The sequence below is a fragment of the Schistocerca americana genome, chromosome 9 (assembly GCF_021461395.2).
Source record: "Schistocerca americana isolate TAMUIC-IGC-003095 chromosome 9, iqSchAmer2.1, whole genome shotgun sequence".
Taxonomy (NCBI): Eukaryota; Metazoa; Arthropoda; class Insecta; order Orthoptera; family Acrididae; genus Schistocerca; species Schistocerca americana.
Window position 1 is genome coordinate 34,031,028 of NC_060127.1, and position 24,936 is coordinate 34,055,963.

General features: G+C 38.9%; 1 protein-coding gene across 1 annotated transcript in view; it reads right to left on the reverse strand.

The window, feature by feature from the left end:
• Window positions 1-24,936, reverse strand: part of LOC124551235 — a 343,125-nt gene that overhangs the window by 11,725 nt on the left and 306,464 nt on the right. The window contains exons 29-31 of the mRNA XM_047126229.1: window positions 22,852-23,003; window positions 17,668-17,878; window positions 8,303-8,457 (exon numbers count right to left, since the gene is read on the reverse strand). Of these exons, the coding sequence (XP_046982185.1) occupies window positions 8,307-8,457; window positions 17,668-17,878; window positions 22,852-23,003 (514 nt within the window). The 3' untranslated portion in view covers window positions 8,303-8,306. The remainder of the gene's footprint in view (window positions 1-8,302; window positions 8,458-17,667; window positions 17,879-22,851; window positions 23,004-24,936) is intronic.

Here is a 24,936-nt window from a genome sequence, read left to right on the forward strand (position 1 = left end):
GTGGTTGAGGGTGTGGCTGTTTAGGGAACTGTAGGAGGACAGGAAGGCAAATACCACTGTTCAGGTACTTCAGGAGAAGGTGTGATAGCTTTTTGAGGTGAAGTCTGGCATCGGAGACTTTGCTTTCTGTTCGTCTGTTTTAACGACTTTCCCAATTGATTGTTTCCTTTTAGTTTTCTTTCATCATTTTCTGTATCAATATAGATTGCATAGATTGCCCACTCATTACCTCTTATTAACTATTTCCATGTGAATCTTTCTAATTTTTCTATTTAAGTTGCTTTTCTTATATTTTTCTATCCTTCACACCCTCTGCTTATTTATTTATTTATTTATTTATTTATTTTGCCTCTCTCATGATTTTTAACTCTCCAAACAGTCCTCTCTTGCCATGTTGAATCCCACCTCATATTGCATCCATTCCTTTTGAAAATGTGCTTGTGCACTATCAAAACTAAGGTCCCGCATTCTGTTTCTTGAAATCTGCTTGTTCCTTGGAGTTACTCCAAAAGGCCTAACATTGAAAGTTCCCATGTTGGGATGCAATCCTACCATAGCTCAGGCTCTTTTACAGTTTCAACTACAGCAATCTCTTGCTCTTACCTGGCTAATCTGTGACTATATGCCTCATCAACAAGTTTCCACTCTACTGGACTTCTCTCCTCCTACAAAATCTTGCAGTTTGCCCCTCACATATCCTCGAATGGTCTCATCTACCAAGCCAGCTTCAAGCTGCAACAACATGTCAGAATTCACCTAAAAAATCTGTCACACCTTCTCCTAAATTACCTGAACAGTGGTATTTCCCTTCCTGTCCTCCTACAGTTCCCTAAACAGCCACACCCTCAACCACCACTCCCCTCCTACAAACCAAGCTTGGCCAAACTCCTTAACATCCCACAGCCTCCCAGACCAAGAATAGCCCATAATCTCAAGGACCAGCCACAATAGTACAGTGTCCTTAATTTCTCATCTAAAGCTATTTCCCCTCCTGAATTATCTGCATTATCTAAGGGCCTCACTTTCAGCCCTAAACGTGCGTCTGATCCTGCTGCATTGGTGGAGGACCTCCTTGCCTTCACAAGTAATATCCATTGGAAATATCACTTTGCAACCCTAACCCAAAACCTTTCCAACTGAAAACCTCACATTGAACCCTGCTTTGAACAGTTCAGACCATGATCCCAACTTGATCTACCACCACTATCTCAAAATCATCCCTTACAAGCCTTCCAAGAATTCGTCACATCCAGCACTGCCTCACAACCCTTCCTCAGCTCCCTACATGATGACCCTAACCTGTCCTCTGCAGAACTCCAGGCTCTACATTCCCTAAAAGCTGATGAATCCATCATTATTCTCCCAGCAGACAAAGGATCTACCATTGTAGTACTTGACCAAAAGGAATATGTTAGTGAAGGTCTACGCCAGTTGTCTGACACCTCTACATACAGCGTCTGCCATCAAGATCCCATCCCTGTGATTCAAACTGACCTGCAGTCCATCTTTAAAACCTCAGGCCCCTCACAAAGACTAATACCTCAATCCATAGAACTTCTCACCCCACCCAAACTACGCACCCCCAACTTTTACCTTCTTCCTAAAATCCACAAACCCAATCATCCAGACGATCCTAAAGCTGCGGCTTCATAGCACCCACCAAATGTATATTGCCTTATTTGATCAACACCTGCAACCTGCATAGCACAAAAACTACCCTCCAGACATGGTCTGTCTGCTGCTGAACATTTCCTCAGACAGCTGCCCCTGATTCCAAACCTATGACATCCATCCTACTCACCTTAATCAACTTTATACTTACCAACAACTACTTCATCTTTGAGGTTCAGACATGCAGAGAGATCAAAGGTATGGCCATGGGAACTATGATGGCTCCTTCCTATGACGACCTTGGGTCACTTGGAAGGGACTTTCCTTGGATCCATAAGTTTTCAGCCCCTGGTTTGGTTTAGATACACTGATGAAATCTTTACCATATGGACTCATGGTGAGGCAGATGTGCTAAAATTCCTGGAATTTCTGAATACCTACTCCCAATTAAATTTCACATGGTCCTATTCCAAATACCATGCCACTTTTGATGTTGATCTCATCCTCACTGAAGGCTAGCTACACATTTCCATTTACATTAAACTTAACAACAAACAGTACTTATGTCTTGACAGTTGCCATCTTTTCCATGTCAAACATTTCCTCCCATAAGGCCTTGGCATCCAAGCCAAACATATTTGTTTGGATGCACACTCTTTATCACAATACAACATCTCAGCCTTCACTGCATGTAATTACCCCACCAGCCTAGTTAAAAAGTGTATTTCCAGGTACATCACATCTAATCCCTATACTGCTGATCCCTCCACAAAACAGCTTTGGAGCATACCTTTGGTGACTCAGTATTCTGCTGGTCTGGAATGTGTTAATCAGCTACTTTGAACGTGTTAATCATCTACATGCCCTGAAATGAGATCCATTCTGTCTGAAATTTTGCCCAACACACCTAGAATAGCTTCCCATTGCCCTCCCAATCTCTGCAATATTCTTGTTAGACCCTATGCTGCTCCTGCACCCATCTCTGTACCCTACGGCTCCTACCCCTGTGACCATCCTCGCTGCAAGACTTGCCCCCACACACCCTCCTACCACCATGTATAATAGCCCTTAACTGGCAAAACATACACTTCAAAGGGAGAGCCACTTGTGAAACGACACATCATAACCAGCTATTGTGTAAACACTGTTCAGCCTTCTACATTGGCACACCCACCATCAAATTATTCATTAGGGTGAATGGGCATAGGCAGAGGGTATATACTGGCAACATGCAATATCCAGTTGCAGGGCATGCTCTGCAACATGGCATTTGCAACCCCGGCACCTGTTTCACCACACACGCCATATGGAATCTTCCCCCCGACACCAGTTTCTCAGAACTCCACAAGTAAGAACTGGCACTACAACATGTCCTTGGTTCTCAGCACCCACCTGGCCTTAATTTAAACTAATTTCTTCCATCTCAGCTTTTCTTCACTGCAACTACTCTTTGCTTCACTCCGTTTTAATTTCCTACAGCTTCCATTGTCTTTCCCATCTATTTTTCACTGCCTGCTCCCACCTGCATTTCGTACAATGCACTTAGCTTCTCACTCTTATTAACTCATCTCTGTCTTGCATATTACCCTGTCTTCCACTGTTAAGCTCTCAGGTTTTCAAATCTCAACAGATGTAGTCCTCAACAATCAGTCTTCCCTTCTCATCCCATATGGTAAGTTTCCCCTGCCCCACAGTTATGGTGACTTTTCCCTTTTCATAGACTTTTCCAGTCCTCCTCCTTCACCCTTCTTCCTTACCCTTTAACCCTTCTGCCTGAAGAAGGAGCCACTGGCTCCGAACGCTTGCTAATCATGTCAGTCTTATGTGTGTGTACAGCTGCTGCTTGGCGAGAAGTTCTTTTATCTATTTGATTAAAGAATTTTATCAATAATTCATTGTTTTCATTGTGATGTGATGATTTGTGTGTTGAGACTCTCACTTTTTAAAACTGTAATTTATGTCCTTTTTCAGGCAATATTCAATCATGGCCAACTTCACAACTTCCCTTTGTTTAATACGCTGTAAGTGCTTAGTGCAACGGTCAGCAATAGTTGGTCCTGTTTATTGCTACTGCAAATGCATGGGGCTGCATGCATGCCAGGAACTCTGACATGTATGTTGTCTTTAATGTGGTGTAAGATAAATCATGTCCTGGAGGAAGGCTGGAACACTAGTCTCAGTCCATGTGTCTGCAGCATACATCCCATCTTGCTAGTGGTTGCCACAGAGTGTGGAATGAATGCAGTCAGCTTGGCCTCTTCCATTGATTCAAGAGGCATCTGTCATCGGTGGCACCTGAAAGCTTTTGCAGTCTCTCCCATGCTGTAACCATATTCCCTGAACACACATCCTAACTGCTGATATTCTGACTGTAGATGGTTGTCATCGGAAATAGTCTTTGTCAAGTGTACTAAGGGGGTCAGGTACATTTTTTTGTGTACAGGGTGGAAGAAACTATTGGTGTTGGAGTACTGGTCAATGTGCACAGATTTCCTGTACACTGAATGAGCAAGCTGGCCTTCTGTCTGACTCAACTAAAACATGGATGGTGTCCATCCCACAATTAAATTTACTGTTGAGATTAAAAGTGATAGTTTTCCATTCTCAGAAGTTCTTGGATTAAAGACAATGTAGATCTTATGAGTTCCTGGCACGTATGGCATACCCTGAAAATGCAGTAGCATTTACGTTGGGCAAATTATTCAAAATTTTGTTGAATGCTGCACTGAGCACTTGTGACACACAAAACAGGGACCTTGAAAAGTTGGCCATGGCTCAACATTGCCTAGAAAACAGATGTAGAACACTCTGAAAAGATGAGAGTCTTTGCTCTTGCAACATCATATTCAGGTTCTGTTATAAAGGAAGCAGCCAAAATTAGAACAAACAGTAACAATTTTAACAAAATCAGGGGCACACACTCAGTGATGTGTGGGTATGGGCTTTGGATATCAAGTGAAAGCAAAGGTGGACATGTGATGCTTGTAGGGAGGTGGGAGTGACAGTTTCAAACATGGAGCCAACCCCTTTTGCTACCTGATCTCACTTGGCCCTGCAGTGAACTGGAGCTGCCATGAGCAGTCCAACCCACCTTCCATGCATGCATCACTTCTGCCCTCTCAGGAATGTTCCCAATGCTGCAATGACACCTATATAAGCATGTGACCTGCTTTGTATGCATTCCTGTTTCATGTGTTAAGGTCTATACAAAATTTTTGCTAATTTTCTTTTCAAAATTCTACTTTAAGAACATATCATGCACATTATCCAAATGGTAGAAACAAATTCCATCCAAAAACCTTCATTATGCAGATCATTCAGTTTGTTGCCTGGTTGCAATGAGTTAATTAGTTCCATCAGAAATAATGGTTATCACAAGTTATTGCCATTATCAAGTTTCCTACATCCAGCCATAGGGAAAATCTTATGAGCTAATAGGCAAATTCAGGAGAAAAGACCACTTCCAAATTAAACAGTTAATTTTCGTATTTTTGGTGAAGTTTTTATAATAACCCAAATATAATTAGTTTAAAAGATTTTGTTAATTATAGATTTCACCTGGTCCAAACTTTCAGTGTCAGTTATACGTAAAGTACTATAAATTCCTGTGATTTATTGATATACCTTTGATTGCATGATTTTTCTGAATCTATTGACACCTATACTAATTAGAAAGGGTACTTAATTTTAAAAAATCACTAAATTTTCAATAAATAAACTTTAACATATGAGATGGCTCCCATAGTCATAAATCCTGGATTCCCAGTGTGAAAGCATAAATTAGTACTGCTTACTTTAATAAATGCTGCTGATAATAAATAATATACAAACAAAATATGATGACAAAATTAACAGCCAACAGAATATTAACTTTCTGACCTATAGAATTTGTGAACTATTATAAATGAACAAATTTCAGTAATATTATGGAGCAAGACTTTATAAGGACAAAGTTCATGCCATTTCAGTCAGTCTCACTCTTGTCTTACTTTACTTTTTGTTTAGATTTGTAACAGTCTACATACAGGGCTAATCTTTCATCTGTTTGTTCATTAGCCCAACCTCAGGAACCTTTCAAGTTGCATCTCCATTCATGTTATCGGAGTTAAGAAAACACGTTTTACAGTAATGAATAACAGACAATCAAACTGTATGTTTTGGTTCAGTGGAATAATAGTTGTGAATATCATATCTATTGTGTGACTTTTCTATGTAACTGTGTGTGTAGCAAACTATGTCACTTTATCTGTGCTGTGTGAAATTTTACTTCTATATTCTGCAAACCACTGTGAAGTGCATGGCAGAGGGTGCATCCCATTGTACCAGTTATTTTTCCTGTTCCATTCACACATAGTGTGTGGGGAAAGTGATTGATTGAATGCGTCTTGCTTGCTGTAGTTATTCTAATCTTATTGTCATGATCCCTATGTTAGTAATACGTAAGGCATTTTAGCATGTCCCCAAAGTCATCACTTAAAGACGTTCTTGAAACTTTCTTAGTAGACTTTCACGGGGTAGTTTGCACCTGTCTTCAAGAGTCTGCCAGTTCAGTTCCTTCAGCATCTCTGAGACACTCTCCCAAGAGAGAAACAAACCTGTGACTATTCATCCTGCCCTTCTCCATATATATTCAGTATCCCCTGCAAGTCCTATTTGGCATGGGTCCCACACACTTAAGCAATACTTTATAGCTGATCACAAGAGTGATTTGTAAGCAATCTCCTTTGTAGCCTGATTGCACTTCCTCAGTACACTACCAATAAACCTAAGTCCACCACATTCTTCATCCACAACTTAGCCTATGTGATGATTCCATTTCATATCCCTACAAAGTGTTACACCTAAGTATTTGTGTTATTTGGCTGATTCCAACAGTGACTCACTGATATTGTAGTCACAGGATACTCTATTTTCTTCACTTTTTTGAAATGAAAAATTCTACATTTCTGAACATTTAGAGCAAGTTGCCAAACTCTCACCATTTTGAAATCTTATCAAGGTCTGATTGAATACTTATGCAGCTACACTCAGATAGTACTTCATTATAGACAACTGTATCATATACAAAAAGCCTGATTTTACTATTAATACTGTCTGCAAGATCATTAATATACAACATGAACAGCAAGGGTCCGAAAATACTTCCCTGGGGCACACCCAAAGTTATGTCTACATCTGACGAAGACTTCCTGTGAAAGTTAACAAGCTGTGTCCTCTCCTCCAAAAAGTCCTCAATCCAGTCACAAAACTCACTTGATAACCCATATAATCATACTTTTGACAATAAGTGTAGATGAGGTACTCAATCAAATGCTTTTCATAAATCAGGAAGTGCTCCATCTACCTGAATGTCTTATCCCAGTGCTTTCAGTATGTCACGTGCGAGAAGCACGAGTTGGGTTTCACGTGAGTGTTTTCAGAATTCATGTTTGTTGGCAGGGAAGAGGTCATTCTGTTCAAGATGCCTCAGTAAGTCTGAACTCAGAATATTTTCTAAGATTCTACAACAAATTGATGTCAAGAATATTGGATAGTGGTTTTGTAGGTCACTTCTATTACCCTTCTTGTTGATGGGTGTGACCTGTGCTTTTTCCCAAGAACTGGGCACAGTTTCTTGTTGGAGGGATATATGATAGACTGTAGGTAGAAGAGAGGCTAACCCAGCCACAGGTTCAGTATAGAATCTGAAAGAGATTCCGTATGGTCCTGGAACTTTGTTCACTTTTAACAACTGCAGCTGTTTCACGCCACTGACACTAATACTGTGAGGGTCAAATTGGGGAAATTCTCCTGGGTTTTCCTTTATGAAGGAATTTTTGAAAACAGAGTTAAACATTTCAGTTTTTGCATTGCTACCCTCAATTTCAGTTCCTGTCTCACTAGCGACTGCACACTAACTTTAGTGCAAACAGACTTCACACTTTGAAATTACAATGAAATCCAGACAATTAGCTGCTTACAGGCATTGATAAATATCAACGGGGATAGATGAATGTGTGTGCCCTGACTGGGACTCGACTCCTGCTTACGACCGTCACCATTGATATTTATCAATGCCTGTAAGCAGCTAATTGTCTGGATTTCATTGTAATTTCATTCTTCGAGAACTGCAAGATCACCAACGATATCTGTTCTTTTGGACATGGCCGAAATATCATTTTTTAAGAAGTAAGAACTATTATGCTCCACATATGTCTGAGCTAACTACCTGTTCATAAACATTAGAAACTGTAAGAGACCTGGTCATCACTGCTAGAATCTTCCAATTCTGAACTATAGGACTAGGACAGATAGGACAGATAGGACTAGTTTACGTGACAGGCAAAATACCTGGCCAACCCCAGCAGTTAGTGATTTTAACTCCTGACGACAATGGCACAGCCAGCTATTGAAAGCTCCAATGTTTTATTTGAAGTGACATGGCTTGTAAATTGAGAAGATTTTACCACCATAGTGTTTGTTGACTGGATCACCAGGTCATTGACAAATGTGAGTCAGTTGATTCAAGCACCATTCTTTGAGCCTCCAATGTAAGCTTCATTCAGTAACACTTTATTGCCCAATTCATTTTCCAGCTCTCCAATACACTCATCTAACACGCAGTTGAAGAGAACTGCAGATGAGAGTATGTTATGTGACTAATAAATCAAATTTTACGTTAAAATTATGATATAAATAATATATGACTTACGAGGTTAACTAGATGAGTCTGAATCCGAGTCGGCAGCTGGTGCAGCTTCCTTTTCTTCGAGTGTCTCCAACTCTGCTGGTGGAGGCTTGGTAGTCGTGATTGTGGCTGCCACATATGCCCCTGGGCCTTCACCCTGTGTATGCTCGATACCCACCCTGTGAACACAAGATGATTCTTACAGTATTTCTCCTTGTATTAATGAACGTGGTGTCCCTTGCCTGTGACAAGTCGAAAGGAAGACAAAATCACAGCAAACTTTTCAGATCAGTGAAATTAATTTGCACAGACTTATATCAATGTGCTAGCTCTTATTTGTCAACCGTCAAGGCAGCACCAAATGCATCACAGCCAACAAAAACACACTGCAATTAAAGATGGCTAATTTTGAGGTTTTTGTATTAAGACAAGACAAAAAATTAGGAACGTTACCAGGGAGAGAATATAACAAGGTACAGAAAAGGAAATGAATGCAATTTCTTCCTTTTTCAGTTTTGGCTGGTGTTCTGCTCTTTGTGTTGCCTTTCATTTTTCCCCCTTTCTTGTAAGCACACACGACAAAAAGTTAAGTCACCTGCAGGAGATGACATACAAATAGTATTGCTCTAGCCACAATTTGATGGGGAAGAGAGTCCAAAAGTTTCTTCACATGTCACATCTCATTAATGATCATACCTTGTACAGGTACCAAATTACATCAATACTGAATGCCATTTTCCACTCACTGTTTGTCATAGTCATAAATCATTTTCTATGATATTAAGGGTGAGTGATTTAGCAGGTTAATCGAGATGAGATTGAATATATGCATGCAGCCTGTGAACATGATTGATAGAACTAGCAACATATTGTTACAGAGGATATTTAAATGAACAACCTGGTTCATGTTCATGGTAACTTAAATGAGAGTCCAAGTATTGGCATGAAAAATTCCCCCAAAACATAAACCACCCAGACCTTGTGTGTTACACACAGCATTTGGCCACTAGTGCATTTTACACCGTGCATCACTTGAAAACAGAGAAAACTGTGATTTGTTGGAACTGATCAACATTTCTCCAGTTTTTGTATTTTTGGGTCCACTGAAGACACACTGTGAGCAATGGCCTTTTGTGAGGTACTTGACTCACAATGTCCATTTCATCCAATTGCATCTGGAATGTTTGTTCAGAAAATTGAGGAGACAGAGCTGCATTAACCGAAAATAGCAATTCCAGTCAGGTTTTACATCAGCTGTCATTGCCAAGTGCATCATTTTTGCCTGCCTATTGGATACTACAATGCTAAATCAGGTCATTTATCAGATAATACTGAACTATTTGCCATGTATCAGATTTTTCACTAGAAGTTTGCACACTCAATTGTTGGTATATAATATACTTAAGCCCAGTCCACATGCAACAATCTGTCTGCGCAGACATCGCCGCAGATGTCTGTACATGCAATAGATTGCTGCAAATGTGGTGTGTTCACATTACACAAACCCCAATCTACTACTCGCCCGCCATCTGTCGGTGTAGAAAAGAAATATCAGTGGCAAGCGACTACGCTCCCCGTAAATGTCAAAAATTTAATTCAGTTATTTTGAAATATAGAAATGGAGGAAGTTCTATTGTGGTCTGTGTTCGCAACTTGTGTTGCAAAAAACATTCAGACCAGCTGCAGGAAACAGAGAAAGCAGTCAAAATGGTGTAGACAGTGGCTGCTAAAGCGAAAGCAGTTTTCTCACCTAAATTTACTGAGAGATTTGCAGGGCAAACCTTAAGAAAGCCAAGCAGATCAAAAAACCATAACGTTGGCTGGTATACTTGATCTACTCCTACACCAGATCATCTAGATTTCTGAACTTTGGATAACTCTTTTCGCTAAACAGTTCGCAAGGAAATTATTTTTTTGTTACTATTTCACTGTTTGCCGAGTCATCAACTGCCCGCAATTTTTCAACTAGAGCATTGTATAGTGCTGTCTTTTTGTCTCGGTCACTATATTCTTTACTTTTAATCTTCCACAAACATGGGTGTTTTCTATATATTTCAGTGAATTCACTAACAAACCTTCGAGAACACTGACGAGTATCAGCCTTTTTAATGTCCTGTACGCACAAATACAAACACTAGACTGAGCAAACAGCTGTTCCGCACCAGATTTGCGGCGATCTCCTGTCCACACGCTCCAACTTGTTTGCGCAAATGTGGTTTGAACCCACAGATTTGAGAGGTTTCGCTCAAACCTCCAACTCCAACTTCCAGGTTTGCACACACCTCAGGTTGGTGCAAATCTTCTGTCCACACGCAACGGTGCTCTGACGAGCACTAATTACAACCACAGCCTTGGTTGTGACACATATATATCAGAAAATAACAACTTGAGAACGAATTTTACTGTGGATAATACTTGACTGACTTCGACTATGACCACACCTAGTGTAAAAAGACGGAAAACCAATCAAACTGTTATGGACTATAAATTAATATATAATCTGAAATGACATATAACTTCAAAATTCACACAAAAGTTACTACCTTTCATTAATTTACAGCTCATTCCACAGATTAGGAGATGGTGTAAACACAGTGTACTTTAGATTATTTCAAAATAGTTGTATAGGTATTAAATGCAGAAATTAAAAAGTTAAATTGCTTCTTAATCAGAAATTTTAGAACACCCTTGATTCTCACAATGATCAGTACTAACATCTTACATAGATTTTTATAACACTGAAACAATATATAAAACATTGAACATATTTTTTTGACAAAATGAAACATCGAATAGCAATTTGTTATTAAGATTATCAGACAACTGCTAAGTTCCTTGCACTGTTAAAAATAGAATGCTAAATTATATTTTTATAGTTAATGATCATTTCAAAGAAGTAGAAATATATAATTATCAACATCTATTTTACATTTAACAGAAATGTAAATGATTATTACTGATATGCATAAAGAGGTTAAAATGTATGCGCTGTATTGCCTTTGGATGACGTAGGCCATGTTTGCCACTGAAATCCAGATGACAGACAGAAGCTTGGTCGATATTTTAGGCAACCAAAGTTCTGTGTAAATGCTCCTTATGTAAGGTATTCCACAACATCAATGCTTACATTATGTGTTCGTGATATTGAGCTGTTTGTGGATGCTTCAATAAACTATAAACATCACTGGAATTGGTGACTGCATTTTTATTTCTGACAATTCATTCCACTATATAAGGTATTGCAAAGATGAGACTGTGAGCCCACAGCTACTAACTACAGAGTTGTAACTTTGTCGAGAGCATTGACACTTAAGGTAAGCATCCTGTACCTGCTAGTTGTCTCCGATAACAATAGAATTGTTAATCCTTTCATTGCTACAGATACACACACTGCATTCTGTGCTGCATGTGGCTTTGTTGTGGCTGTACTGCTCGCCAAATGCCACATCCGATGCTGACAAATTATGCTGTAGCCACTACAAAATACTTTCCAATTCTAAGAAAACTATTAGGTGAAAAAAAAATTATTTGTGGCCATCTAATAGTCTGAATTTCTTTTCATTATTCATCATAGTTACTGTGCTGCATCAAATTAAGTGACACAATGCACAAAATTTTAATGAGTTTGCAGAGGTAAAAAACAAATTGCTTTAACTTTGTGTATGGCTGATTTTAGCTCACACATTGCAGTGTATGAAATCTTGGTATACCTAATTTTCACTTAAAACTGAGAGCATGATGTTATCTCATTTTGTCCTAGAGTTATTGATTTTTATACCTGATGGACAGTCACATGCGTTGCACCCATTTCCATTACTGCACAACATGAATCTTGTGGTCACAAAAATTGTAGTATTTCATAAATGATTTAAGGTATTGAAATGAGGTTTTTTGCAAATGGTAGCATACAAAGTGGCATGTATGTTGTACAATAAAAATCGGAAACATTTTTATTCATCAAAACACACAAGTAAGTCATCTGCAGCAGTTAGAGGTTGGCAGAATGAGAGATGCTTAAACCTGTCACTAGCACTTCGAGAAAATCCAGATGATGCACCCCAATTCATAGTCATGACTTATCAGCAGTGACGGTACCAGTTCTGCAGAGATATATATATATATATATATATATATATATATATATATATATATGAGTTTTTTATCTATAGGAATCTACATCACATCATGTGATTCACCTTCCTCAGTCATGTGTTCCACTCTAGATGTAGATGTAGATGTACCTACTTTCTGTACTTTTCATCTCATCCCTCCTCTCTCCCTAGTTCTCATTTGACTTACATTTTCATGGTTTAGAACAATACTATTGTAGCCACTGCTTCAGTACAGAAAATAATTACAGTGTCTACCTATCAGGCAATCATCTGGATATCATAATTTTATGGTACTCTAACATTGGTACTGCTTGGGGCTTGTGTGACCTAACACCATAAGTGCTTTCATCATTCTGTTTCACTGAACTTTCAATCTAATAGTTACAAATCAGAGTTATGTTGGTAACTCTGTTTCATTATTTCAGTGAATGTGCTGACTGATGGAGTTCGTATTGCATGACATTTTTACTGTCTTTCCAATGTACTGATAAAGAATGAGCGATTGCAGTGAACTACAAGGGTTGGAACTTTAGCAGTGGCAACTATTTATTTACAGCTCGTACACAATAGATACGCGTTTCAAAGTTTTACTGACCTTCAAAGTAGTCACCAGCATTGTGGATAACCTTTTGCCAGCGATGTGGAAGCCATAGGATACTCTTAGCAGTGCCAGGTGTGTCGACAGTTCGAGCGGCGTGGTTTATTGCCCGACAAATTTGTAGTAGTTCTGAAGCAAATGCCATGAAGTGTTTCCATCAGTTTAGAAATTGAGGGAGTGCAGGGGAGTGCAGTAGGTGATATAGCACTTAGCAGTCCCATCAGTCAAACAAATCAGTAACGGATTGCACTGTACATGCTTGAGTATTGTCCTGCAAAATGATGATTGGATCCTGCAGAAAGTGTCATCACTTTTGTGTCTAAGCTGGTCATAGGTTGTGTTCCAAAAATCACCAAAGTAGTCCACATTTTCATGTGAAGGTCTTGTTGTTGCAAATGTGCATATCATTTCTAGTCACCTTTCCCTAAACATGAAACATGGCTTCATCACTGAAAACCAACAAATGAAAAACTGTGTCGCCCTGGTAACTGCTGCAAACCATTACCAAAGTCAGAATGAAACTCACTGTCTGAATGTGCAATGATGCAATGTAGGAGACTGTCAAAGGGACTTGATAAGATGATGACAGTTAGTATGAGTTCTGTAGATCATATTCACAATAAATATTATGATGCAGAACATGTCAACTGAATACACAAAGAAGGGTGAAAAAAATGATATTGCTACATGCTGGCCATTTACAGATTATTTCCTGTGTAAATCATTAATTATTTGTACTAAAAAATTCACCTTTAGTACAGGAGGAGTTGTTAAGGAGGAACACCTTCAATCTGTTATGTTGGTGCACAAGTTTTTAGCATTTTTGTTCTGCATGATGTTACTCCAGTTGCTATGGATTTATTTATCAATTGTCATTTTTTGTTTGTAGATCACTGTTGTCATTTGAGCTTGCATATTGTCACTTTGTCATTTGGAGACAATGAGTGGACCTGTGGATGCTAGAAAATGGAGTGCTAAGTGAAGAAATCTAAACACTTTTGACAAGGTCTTCTGCTTGAATACAATAGGGGTGTGACAGCAGTGGGGACAGTCAGATATATTTGTGCCATGTGTAGAGAGAATGCCATTGGACAAAGCATGGCAAGAAAATGGTTTTCTCATTATAAGGAGGATCATTTTGACATCAATGACTCTCCACATTCAGGAAGACCTTTGGGGTTTGAAGAAGATAGTATAAACACATTAATCCACAGCTATCCACATAAGCGTACTCAAGAACTGAAAAATGGGATGATCTGTGATCATTCCTGAGTCATGTGAAATTTGCATGCAGTTCAAGAATCACTTGTATGGGTGCTGCATGCTCTAAATCAAAATCACAAAAATCAGTGGGTGGCCATATATGCATCTCTTGCTCATCATCAATTGGCTTGTGAACAACACCGACCATTCATATTCTGTATTGTCACTGGTGTCTTTATGCTAATGTTAGGGAAATAAAGGAATGGCTGACCACAAACAATAACAGTTCCCTATACAAAGACCTGCACATTTCCACCAAGGATAATGTTATGCACCTGGCGGAACAGTGACAGTGCGATGTACTAAAAATTGCTTCCCCAAGGGCTGACCATAACTGCTGACATTTACTGTCAACAACTGAGATGTCTTGCAGATGCAATCTAGGGATGATGACCAGGAAGGCTGCATAAAGTAATGCTACTTCATGATAATGTCTGCCCTTATTCTGTTAGACTGACAAGGAACAGTGCACAGGATTCAGACTGGGAAGTCATTCCACACTCAGCATATTCGCCCAATCTTGAACCACAGATTTTCAAGTTTTCTACTGAACAACCTTCAAGGAGCTTCCTTTCTGGATGAAAATCCACTCAGAATGTGGATTGATGAGACGTTCATCTCAAAATCACATGATTTATACAGTCACAGAAATGAAAAGATACCCTGGTATTGGCTGGCTGTCGTAAATAGGGAAGGATAATATATCAAACAGCGTAAAATCCTTTCCTTTCCTAATATTCAAAGAGAATATATTATTGATGACTAAAATCTCAGTTATATGTATCTCTAGGGTTTATTAAATGTATGGAAAAATGCTATGAACATTTCCACTAACACAATATATTTGAAAACAATATTTCCAGGGGTATATTGTTAAGGAGTTTTGTAGCTGTATATTTTGCCCTTTTTTGCACCAAAGTTAGATTCATTAAAGAGTAATGAAGATACTTTTCCTTGTAGTGTTGTTGTTGTGAATCAGTATGTTATTCTCATACTCAGATTGTTGACAACAAATTTCAATAGTGAATAGATGTACTGTGTGCCTGTGGTTAATGTTCCCAACCACTTAAAGAGATGCCTGTAAGACATATGTGGAATAACACCACACCTACTTCTAATTACTTTCTTTCATGCGATGAATATTTTCTACAAGTGTGGAGTTGATGACACTGTATGTACATATATGTAGGTTGGAACTTAAATAGGGGCAACACTGCTGTGGAGACACTATGCAATGGAATCTACTATTGTCACTGATTGCACACATTGTTGACAAAACTACCGTACTCCTGAGCAAATGGACTCGCCCATCCCATGTCACCGGCATGTGCACAATCGAGCGAAACACAGTCACTTGTGAGGGAGTAGTCAAATGTAACGGTGTCACTATGTTTTCGAAACAGGAACAACGGAGCTGGATCAAGACTGAACATGCCAGAGTTTGTACAGCATGACATTGTCATAAAGGTCTTCAAGAGGTGTGCGGGGAATCGACATTGCCGTACAGAACAGTGGCACATTAAGTAAAAGCCTCCAACAAAGGTCAGCAAACTGTGGCAGACACACATCGGGCAGGTCATCCTAGCATCTCTGAAGAACAAGTGCATCTATGCCATATGATTTGTGAGCTTGCCCACAAAACCAGTTTAGCACATATGACTGTGCTTCACGTCCTGAAGGAATGCCTTGGCATGCAAAAAATTGCAGCATGTTGGGTTCTGCATGACTTGATGGAAATGCAGAAATGGATGCGTTACAACGCTGCTCAGATGGACTTGGAGCACTATGAGCACAAAGGAGAGGCCTTCTTACGCCATATCATAAGATTGGATGAGACATGGGCCATATTGTAAGAGCCAAAACGGAAGTGCCAATCCAACAAATGGTGTCATTATGGGTCGTCGTGAAAGTCTAAAGTGCATCAGAGCCCCAATATGGTGGAAGTTATGGTGATTCTCATGTATGACTGTGGTGGTGGTATCCTAATGCCTTACATTTCTCCACTGCAGACAGTCGATGCACAGTATTGCTGTGTTTTTGGAGCATCACCTGTAACCAGCTTTGCAAAAGAAGTGGCGAAACTTTCTGTGCAACCCACCCATCATTTTGCACAACAATGCGTGGGTGCATGCAGCGCAAGCTATGACTGCTCTGTTCAGTCGATGGAACTGGGAAGTACTGTACCACCCACCATACTCCCCAGACTTAAGTCCTTGTGACTTTGATTTGATTCTGAAGATGAAGGAACCACTTTGTGGCATTCGCTTCAGAACTGTTTCAGGGATTCGGCAAGCAGTAGACCGCTCCGTTCACACCATCAACAGAACAGGCTCAGCTAACAGTATACTACACCTTCCACATCACTGGCAATGGGCTCTACACAATGCTGGTGACTACTTTGAAGGACAGTAACAGGTGCAAACATGTAACTTTTGTATCGGTTGTGAATAAATAGTTCCCACTATTTAAGTTTCAACCCTTGTATGTTCAAATTTTTTCAGAACACTGAGGGAGGGATGATTTCCCATATGACTCACTTTGCAAAAAGACATTAGGTGAAGCTCTTCAATGTCTGCTGAGAAGTGACTAAGACTGGTCATGTACACAAGTGATGACCATCAATTACTCGTTGCCAGTAGCCACCACCGTGATCAATATTTGGGAATTTTGCACATATGCATGAAGTGTTATGAGTGTTGTAACATCAACTTACCACCACACATCATATATTAAGTAACACACATTACAGCATTCCGATAAAAATCCATCAGCTACAGTTCCATTTGTCTCAACATAATAACTATCAGCCATGAAACACAAACCTGAGGATAATAATTAACAAAATGAGAATTTATTTCTTTTTTGTGTGTGCAACAGAATATATTTTGCCAAGGACAGGCGTAATAAATCTATTTACAGTCTGAAACAGTTATTTTGTGGAAATAAAATGATTTTAATGTTCTCTATTTAGGTTCCTGCAACTGGCACAAATAGTCCTCTATTGTTATTAATTTCAGATGCTGGACTCTAAATTTTTTCATAGTTCACTACTGTGGTTAATGTAAATTAGCTATGTAGCATGGGATTTAGTAAAACCATTAGCACAGAAATGGTGTTGCATATAGGGCCAATAAATTGATCACAGCAAACTCCTGTGAACTCTATAAAGAAATGCCCTAACTCATTGATGCTACTGCCTTGCCTCACTATATTTCTTCATCCACTCATTCTGATATGAAACAATGAGTTTGTTCATGAAACATCAGTAAATCCTCAGACACTTGCTTCAACATATCAGAGAGTACTGACATACCCACCAACAGGTGCCATCGAAGGTAATAGAAACAGATGTAGAAATGTTTTTGCAAGAGCAAGAGCACAAGCAAGAGAGAAGAAGGCATAGGTATCAGACTGACCTGTATTCGTGTCGGGCGAGGTAGCGCACGTACTTCTCTGGGGGATCATCCTTGGCACCGTTGCAGAGAGATACGGACCGCACCGTCGTGTGGGACACCTGCGTGGCAGGCATGGTGAACTCCACATAGCAGTACTCTGCCAGCTGCTCTGGGATCTGGTCATACGATGTCAGCCCCAAACGGCACACGAACGAGTGTGTCGTGTATGCACCTACATGTGAAAAAGAGGAGTTGCGTAATGTAATTCACAGCACCTAAACTTCAATTTTCTTAGCACAATACACCAGCATTTGCAACTACTAGTCACAGTAGAAACTAAACTAGCAAATGTTTGAAGTATGTTACCGTGAATATGATGTTAAACCTCATAATACATCCTAGTAAATGAAAAATACAAAAATGTAAGTCTGACATTTTCAAGTCACGTTGAATAATTTCTGCATGATACATTTCATTCATTAAAATTTTAAATTTTGGATATGCTAACACTTTATTCCATCCTCTTCATGAGTAAATACTTTCCCAAAACAAGATATCTGCAGTTTAACGACTTTTTGACAGTTTAGACTGTGTACCGGGCTAGACTAAGTGCCATCTCTTCTTTTCATTGACAAAACTTTGATCAAATGGTCAGTTAATACACTCACACGTTACTTCAATCTGCATTTGAAAGACAAGGACTTTAATACAGATTCTGATGAAACTCATGACAAGCAATTATGTCTTCATTATTCTGAATACCTTGTTCCAACAATATGTTTACCAAATTTTTAGTAGCAAATTGTAAACTACCTCCATGATGCTGCAGTAAGTTTTGTCATTGTCTGCTGATGCAGAGGGGCTATGCTTGTTTTCAGATTCTTGTATAATACCTGTCTGCTGTTGTGTGGAACACAACAGGGTCTGGTCAGTTGTATTAAGTCATAGGCCTACAAGAACAGGAAGCAGCAATATACAATAGGCTATTTTCTTCTGTTAAAAATATGGTTCAGCTGTTGTTACTCTGATTGAATATATCATTCAAATAGGATTCACAGTCAATATTCTCACAAAATATATGTTAATTTTATGTAATTAAAGTTTAAAAGTCATTAAATATAAAGATTTTGTCACATGATCGACAACACACTTTTACTGGCTGATGCTCTGTTGATATCACAGACTAGCAATCAGACAAAAGCTGTACTTGTGTTATATGAGTGTTATCAGAGGTTACAAGGTTTCTACATGCTTTGTCTGCAAACAGTTTAGATATTTAGTGATGGAAAGTGCAATTAATGCTTTTAAATAACAATAGAAAGGAATTTTGTGAACACATAGTGGAAGCCTTGCGAAAGTTGATGCATTTACGGTCCATCCATTTAGAGCAGCGGTGGACATTCTTTTCCCTGTGCTCCATGCAGTATCATTCAACTCACTCACAACTAAGGACTTGAACTTCTGTAAATGGGTCAATATATTATAACCAAATTGTAGACTATCAATCGTGAGTTACGACCCAAAGCATCATAAAGTTATTCTTAGCAAATCTTAGTGCCGATTCCCTGTATAGAAGACGCTCAGCACAGACAGTGCTCTGACAAAGCACTCAGTGGTGCAACGGATATTGCAGATGACTGGATAATGTCATCACATATTCAAGTCCTGGAAAGATCATATATTTTTAAAAGTTTTACACAAAATAGGAAAATAGCATTAGCAAGAACAGAGTGTAGCAGTTTATTTGATGTTGGGATGTATTACATGTAGCTTTACATTAATCATAGTCTGGGAAACAGACAATAGAGGAAAAATACATTTACTTTGCAAATTCACTTTTTTGGAGATCATGGCTAGTAGTGAAGGTATCACCACATGCCCACACAAGCTGTAAGATGAGGTTTTCTATATGGAGATATATAAATCATGTGCAACATGTGCGTAACACAAACGTAAGGTCTGCGATGTTTGTAAGTGTAAACTATCGCCAATGTCTGAACCAGACTGTAAGATGATGAAATTTCCTAGCTGGACAGTACAAAGGTAAAAAAACATTGTTTCTAATAAAGTCAAAAGTGTGTAGTCACGTTAACAAGAGAACATCTTTTTGAATGTGATGTATGTGAACAGCTATTGCAAATGCAAGCATATGTAAACAGCAAGGAAAACACAATAATACTCCATTTATGAAGGTTCATAATTTTGATTTGATTTGTGGAGTCATTTTACAACATTCATTCAGGCTGGATTCAAACCAGGATCTATGGACATTGTGTTACAAAATTCAATGGTCTACCACTCTAATACCTGGGTCAAATGACAATTTTCACTAAGAGTTTAATGTCACTGAATGACGCTATCCTTCCTTGTAACAGTGGGAAGCATATCTCAGAGGTAAATTAATGTCAAACACATGGCTTGAATGGAGCATTTTAGTGGGCTTTGAAACTATTTGAATTTCATTTCTATTTTTATAGCAGAGTACTGAAATTAAAAAGAGCTTGTAAGGAGCATAAAGTGACACTACAATCATTTAAGATGATTTCAAGAAGCAGTCAACTACCCAATATCAATAGAAGTGAAGAGGTCAGTAGAAAGGGGGAAACGAAATTAAACTCCATGGACAGAGGGGGTATGTGATGTTATTTCGTATTAAAAAATCGAGTCAAATTTACAAAGAATTTGGCAGCGTGAGTCCACCTACCAGCATGTCATTGCACACTCCCATTTTTGAATGCACAAACTGACTCAGGAGGGAAGGATGTCACAAAGCCACTGATTCCTCTCCCGAGACAAGCTGGTGCACAACTCTCGCAACTGGTCCTCGATACCATGAATACTATCTCTGACAGGGAGCTGACATCCAAGCTGGACCCACACAGGTTGCATCAGGGATAGATCTAAGAATTTTGCTGGCTACAGGAGTACCTCTGCCTCACGCAGATCATTCAGACACACGTGCCATGTGCGGACGAGCACTGTCCTGTTGAAAAATACTGTCGTGTGACAGGTAACACATTAGGACGTTGGATGCCAGTGATGGGATCATCCTTGACCTAGTCATCTCACTGCTTCCCCACACCACAACACTGGGAGTAACACTGCTGTAGCTCACCAAAATATTGGAAAAATGGGACCTTTCCCTAGATCACTGCCATAATCACCAGAAACGGTCACCTAGGGTAGTGAAGAACTGTGGTTAATTGCTAAAGATGATGCAATGTCATTCCTCAGTAGTAGGTGCCTCTACAACAAAAGCAACAATTTGTGTTATGGTGTTCATGGCAGCTTGCACATGGGACAGAAATTCCCTATTCAGTGTGCTGCTAGTCACTGACCTATAGTGCAGGACAACACAGAATGCCACAGGAAGTCCTTTACTTGTTCTCAGATCGTGTAAGAGTTATAATGTGCTCGTTACACAATACAGCGATCCCCCTTTGTGGTGGTCACATGTAGTTGACCAGAATAAAAGTATGATGTGATCAGCTGTCCAAAGGGAGACCCATAATGAGGCCACTTTCAAACTCTTTCAGGTGCCGATAATGATGTTTCACACAAGTACACAGCACCTTTGTGTGCACTTTACAGCAATCACTCAACATCTTCAGCTGTTCACACCTCTTACATTCCCTACGAGGTCTGGCAACAAGATTAAAAATTACCACCACTTAATGCACTCTGCAGGGCATTCTGCCTGATACAAATAACTGCAACTCTAATTACCTACATAACCACCAATGTACATGTACAAAGCTACACTGACATCAGACCATATGCTCTGGGTGCTTCACTTTTTTTGGTCAGGCACTGTACATACAAGCAGCCCAAGTGATGGCAAGTAAAAAAGACTGCCATTTAATATCCTTTTCTCCACCACACTAAAATGGCTTAAAATGTTTTGATTTCGATAACACAGCCTGACATTATGAGGAATCAAAAACAGGGAATTAGAGGCTGTCCACAGCTTGAACAGGACCTAGTTACTGTTCTAAAATGTTAAAGTCATACAAATGAGGCAATAATTTGGAAGCAAATGAGAAAGGGTTGCTGCATATTTCACATTTTATTCAGTCTGTATAATGATAGAGAGAGAAACAGAGGGGGTATTTGGAATGGGAATTAAATTCATGGAGAGGCAAAAAAAAAAAATCAGAAACTTTAAGCTTCACCAATTATAGTGTTCTGTCAGGTGGCAAAAGATTTGGAAAACCCGTCGAAGAGAATGGGTAGTGCCTTGAAAAAAGTTATGAGATGAAGATTAATAGAAGTAAAACACAAGTTATTGAGTGTAGTACAATTAAATCAAGTACTGCTTGACACCAGTATGACATTAGGTGATGTTCATATTAGGAAATTAGATTCTGACAGAGGTAGATGTGTTTTGGAATTTGGCTAACAAATTAACTATTGATGATAGAAGTAAAGATGGTATAGCACATGGACTAGCAATAGCAAAAAAATTTTCCTGAAAAGATAGATGTTGACACCAAATATAAACTTAAGTGTTGGAAAAACTGTTCTGAAATTATTTATTTAGGGCAAAGCCTTGTATGTGAGATACACATGGACAACAAACGATACAGGCAAGATGAGAACAGAAGACGCTTAAAATACTGTGCTATAGAAGAATGTTGAAGATAGATGGACAGATTCACTAACTAATGAAGAGTTACTGAATTAAATTTGGGGGGGGTGGGGGATTTATGGCATCATTTGGCTAAAAGAAGGGATAGATTGATGAAACACATTTGGAGACATAAAAAAGTGTAAAAATTATAGAGTAAGATGAAGCAGGTTGACTGAATGTCAGTTGCAGGAGTTATGCAGAGATGAAGAAACTTGTGGAGGATAGAATAGCTGAGAGTGTTTCCATCCCGTCAGTCTTAAGGAAGGAAAATTAGGGTTTAATGTCTTATTGATCATGCTTTCACTGGACAATACACACAAGCTTGAACTGGGAAAGGAAACTGGCCACACTCTCTCAAAGTAACCATCCAATAATTTAGATTATGCAATTTATGGGCATCACAGGTAACTTGAATCTGGATTGCCAGACAGGAGTTTCAATTGCCATCCTATGCTAGTCCAGTTTCTTACTCCACACCATGTTGCATGGTAATTGAGTCTTAAGATTTATGATGATAATGGCACTACATTCAAGCTGAGAGCCTCTGTGAGAGATGGACTCTGAGACACACTCACCCTGACCCTCCTTGGGCAGGCGCGCCATCCTCCACACGATGGAGCGGTGCTGGTGCTCATATTTGGCTTGTCCCGACGTCACCTCTATCAGTGATGGTTCCAGCGTCTCCATGGCTCCCAAGATTCGCTCGATGCCTTTCACCTTGCCCGTCCTGCAACACACACATTGCAAAGTATCAGGGAATAGCCTGGATTTCTAATATGAAGAGACTTATACCAAATATAAATTGTACCACAAGATACAGTTTTGTATTAGTAGTTGGCAATACATGTTTACAGCCAAACTGCATGACATTTCAGTTATTAGAGAAGTAGCTCTGTGTGAACTTGTCATCAATGTGGTAGTGTGAGTAACCCTTTCAATTATGACCTGGCGTAATGCGTAATATAGCATTTTTCTAGCAAAGTTCATCATCTTATAATATCATTTGGAACAAACAGCTACAATAAGAACAAAATAACTAATTTACATGGAGTTAGTAATGGTTTTCTGAGAATATGTTATTAAATAAAAACAGGACTATTTTTAAAAAAGGAACACAGCTTTCAAACATTTATTGCTTCCAAACTACAGAAGATGGAAACAATTCCAACATTCCTGGAAAGAGGAAAGTTCAAATGTTTATGCTTTCAATGTGAGAACCATGTGCTGCATGACAAATATCAAAATGGTGGCTAATTTCTTTCCACACAAGAAGTAGCTGATCTCTCGTTATCAAATTCACAGCTTCAACAATCCAATGTTGCAGACTTTCAAGAGCGTCAGGCATAGGGGGGGGGGGGGGGGGATAAAAATGCGGACTTTTTTGTAACCCCACAGACGAAAGTCACAAGGTGTGGGGTGTGGGTGTTAGATTGGAAGAGGAGGAGCAGAAAATGAACTTCATCACCAGTGGCCTCCCAGGTCTCCAGACCACACACCTTGTGACTTTATTTGTGGGATTATGTTAAAGAGCACATTTTTATCCCCCAAGTGCCTGACACTCTTGAAAGTCTGAGACATTGCATTGTTGAAGCTGTGAATTTGGTAACAAGAGACCAGTTGCTTCATGTGTGGTAGGAAATGAGCCACCATTTTGATATTTGTCATGTAACACATAGTGCTAACATTGAATGCATAAACATTTGAACTTTTCTCTGTCCAAGAATGTTGGGACACTGTTTCCACCTTTTGTACTTTGGAAGCAATAAATGTTTGAAATCTATTCCTTCTTTTTGATAGCCCTTTATTTCCAATGCGCTAAACTACTAATTTGTAAAAATTAAATTTAAACATGTTTATATAGAAATTTATTACTCAAGTCACTTCACTTTGGTGTATACAACACTACAATTTATATGATCCAGAACACTTAGTTTAAGAAAAAGTAAGTAAACACTGTTATGCAAACACACTGGAATTTCATAAACTTTCTGTGTTAAAGGGAAAGTTAATTTAGAAAACAAAAACTGTACTTTTGTTACATTTAAATTATAAATTCAATTTATACCAACACTCACTGAAGTTCAATTTTCAAAGTAAAAGTGTCAATAATTTGAGAAGTTTGTCCTCAAAATTTCGCTTATAGCAACAGTCTGTATAAAGAATTAAGGCACGACAGCTGGAGGTAATTTGTTACGTAACTGCCAGGTACCTGAACTATGTCATTTGTCTCTTATTACACAGATGCAAGAAGAGTAATTTGTATGACTTTTTCATAGCTTTTCAGATGAAAAAACTAGGTGTCATTTTGTTTGTGATGAATTCTTGTAATATTTTCTGTGGATTGTTTTTTAGAAAACACGTTGAGAATAATTACAAGGAATGAATTTATTGGAAATTATTGTTTTAATAGGTATGTACTCCAAATCAGGACTACTGGACAACGAAATTTCAGTAGCACCTACAAATGGCATTAGACTCACCAGTACAGAAGTTCTAAGTACCAGTACTAAAATTAAATATTGTAACTAACTTTCAGTTGCCACAAAGGCATAGCACACTCAGACAGTTGCAACTGAGCCTCAAACAACACTAAAAAGTGATCATGCATTGTTAAGCTGTATGAAATCGTATGTAGGTTATCCAAAAGTAAACATTACAGT